The following is a 2,302-nucleotide window of genomic DNA, read 5'->3' as shown; positions in this document are numbered from 1 at the left end:
GAATTAAATTAAATTACTTAGTTTACTTGTAATGTGAAAAAATCACAACAATGACATTGAATATTTATGAAATGTGAAATATTTCATACTTTAAGGTAGATGTTTAATAATAGAAATTACACCATATTTCTCATATCATTGATCTCTACTCAAACTTAATTTATTTATAACCTATAGATTTTAATATTTTATTTACAAAACGAATTTATATACCTTTATAACAATAATTTATATATATAAAATTAATATCAAATTTAATTTATTTCTTATAATAACTTTTTCTATCAATTACTTTTACATTAAAAAAATAGTAAATAACTTTACATATTCAAGTTAGCTTACTAAATAGCTTTCAAAATTTTGCCCATTCCTCATTTTTTTCAAGTAAAAGTACAATGTTGTTGTTGTTTTCTTTTTAATTAAAATCTAGGAAGTACAATGTTTTTTTTGTTTTGTTTTTAATTTTGGATTATCCTGAACAGATCAAATCTAATTGGCTGAACCTAGGCTACTTGCAACAGCCTGCAAACCACACAATAGCAAGAAACTTATGCCTCAACGAGACCTCCTTTGGATTTGTGATCGCTGTGATCGGTCCGTGACTTGGGACTTTGAATCAGACAGTCTTGTGACAGACAAAACTCAAGGGCAGGCCCTGCTCTCGAGTATCCCGAAATCCATGCTTTGTTATTCGAGCTATTGACGGCGACTCGGCGAGCATGAGGCCGATCCAGGCCTTCTCTTAATCTAACTACTCCCTTCTTCATTAGGTAACGACTGCAACTCTTCTTTAAATACGAACCCTAAAAGCTGTGAATTGCGAGACTTTGTATTGCGATTTTCGTTTTCGATTTTCCGTTGGAATTAGGCTTTAACAGAGATGAAGTCATTTTTTGCTATTATCTATATTTGGGTGCTCTGCGGTCTAATAGTTTTACAGCAAAACACTTGTGCAGCTGTACGTTCTTCTCCAAAGTTTCATACCAAAGGTTTTTTCCTACCGTTGATTTCAATTTTTTCATTCAGGTTCCCCAGTTGGAGCATTTTGTTATATCACGACCTACGCTTCAATCTCACCTTTTCCCCTTTTAGGTATCTTTGCGCAGACCATTGATCATCTAAGTTCACAGAATAACGAGGCTGCCAGAGATGGAACGATCTTAACAGATAAAGTATTTTCACTTGTTCCCGCTATTCTCATTAATATGGTTTTGTATATTTAATTTGATTGTACTTATGATAACAGAAGAAAGTGGTTTTGATTTTCTTGAAGCTTAGGGTTAATGTTTCTGAGGAAGAGTCGTTGACATGGTCTTATACTCAACTTATGTTGCTTGCCACTTCTGGACAGACTGAAGTGAAACAAAGTACTAGAGACAACTATAAGGTTTACTCTTCCGGCTCTCACAGCAGCAAATACATGGAAATGGAGCGCAGAAAATTGATTTATCGCGTTGATTATGACGAGGCAACAACTTATCCAACCACCCCATCTGACGCATCACGGCCTCCTTAATGGGTAAAGCTTTCTGAAGAGAATTTGTAGCATACAGTTTCAAGAAGACGAGAACACATTACTGGTTGTGGTAATTGTGTTTTGTGTTTTTGGCTCTCTTTCTCCTAGCTTTGTAAATCCAATTTGGATCTGTGGAAAATGAAAATTCTAGCCATTGCATTGCTTTTAACCGTGCAATGTGTGTAAGGAGAAGTAGAATGTTGTCTTCATATCACATTGGATGTGGATGGGAACTCGATAAATGCTTGTTTTATGCCCTTCCTCTGAGTTTCGGTTTCACTATTTTTGCCAATGGTATTTTGCTATGTCCACATCATATTGATTCTTATATGGAATACGCTCCCATCTAACTCTACTTCTGTATAAGTTTTTCCCACATCTGCATTTGGCTTCTTATATGGAATACGCTCCCATCTAACTCTACTTCTGTATAAGGTTTTCCCACATCTGCATTTGGCTTGCATTTTGGATGGCTTTTTCTTTGTTATATGTTTTTTTCTACAGCGTTGTATTTTTCTGGCAGGATGATATATGTGGACATGGGCACAATTTGCAGATCACTAGACCAGTTTTGTATTGATATGATACACTGGGCTACTGTTTCTCTATATGGGCTGTGTGTTTTTCTATACTGGTTTTACTATTATATAATGAAATCAACGTTTTTTTTTTTTTAACTATTATATAATGAAATCAACGTTTTTTCTTTTCTGAAAAAAAAGAAGTAGAATGTGTAATGTTGAAATTGTTTTTGGAATTTGTGGATTTAAAACATTTAATTTTTTT

The 2,302-nt window shown here is 34.1% G+C and overlaps 1 protein-coding gene across 4 annotated transcripts; it reads left to right on the top strand.

Moving 5' to 3' along the window:
• Positions 1-495: 495 nt before the first annotated feature.
• Positions 496-1,939, top strand: LOC149241921 (uncharacterized). 4 transcript variants are annotated; one of them, XR_016245672.1, is made up of 4 exons: positions 496-770; positions 941-989; positions 1,093-1,172; positions 1,352-1,882. XR_016245672.1 is itself a non-coding variant. In XM_089367604.1 (3 exons), the coding sequence occupies exons 1-3, from the start codon at positions 881-883 to the stop codon at positions 1,514-1,516; spliced, it is 432 nt and encodes a 143-aa protein (XP_089223730.1). In that variant the 5' UTR covers positions 777-880; the 3' UTR covers positions 1,517-1,939. The 4 variants fall into 4 exon arrangements, 2 of the variants coding, with proteins under 2 accessions (XP_089223730.1, XP_089223731.1); XR_016245671.1 differs by having other exon boundaries at positions 504-770; positions 957-989; XM_089367604.1 differs by lacking the exon at positions 496-770 and having other exon boundaries at positions 777-989; positions 1,274-1,939.
• The last annotated feature ends 363 nt before the right edge of the window (positions 1,940-2,302 follow it).

The sequence above is a fragment of the Pinus tabuliformis genome, chromosome 8 (assembly GCF_031772625.1).
Source record: "Pinus tabuliformis cultivar Carrire ecotype Pingquan chromosome 8, CPIR1, whole genome shotgun sequence".
Classification (NCBI taxonomy): Eukaryota; Viridiplantae; Streptophyta; class Pinopsida; order Pinales; family Pinaceae; genus Pinus; species Pinus tabuliformis.
This window is presented reverse-complemented; position numbering and strand designations above follow the sequence as displayed.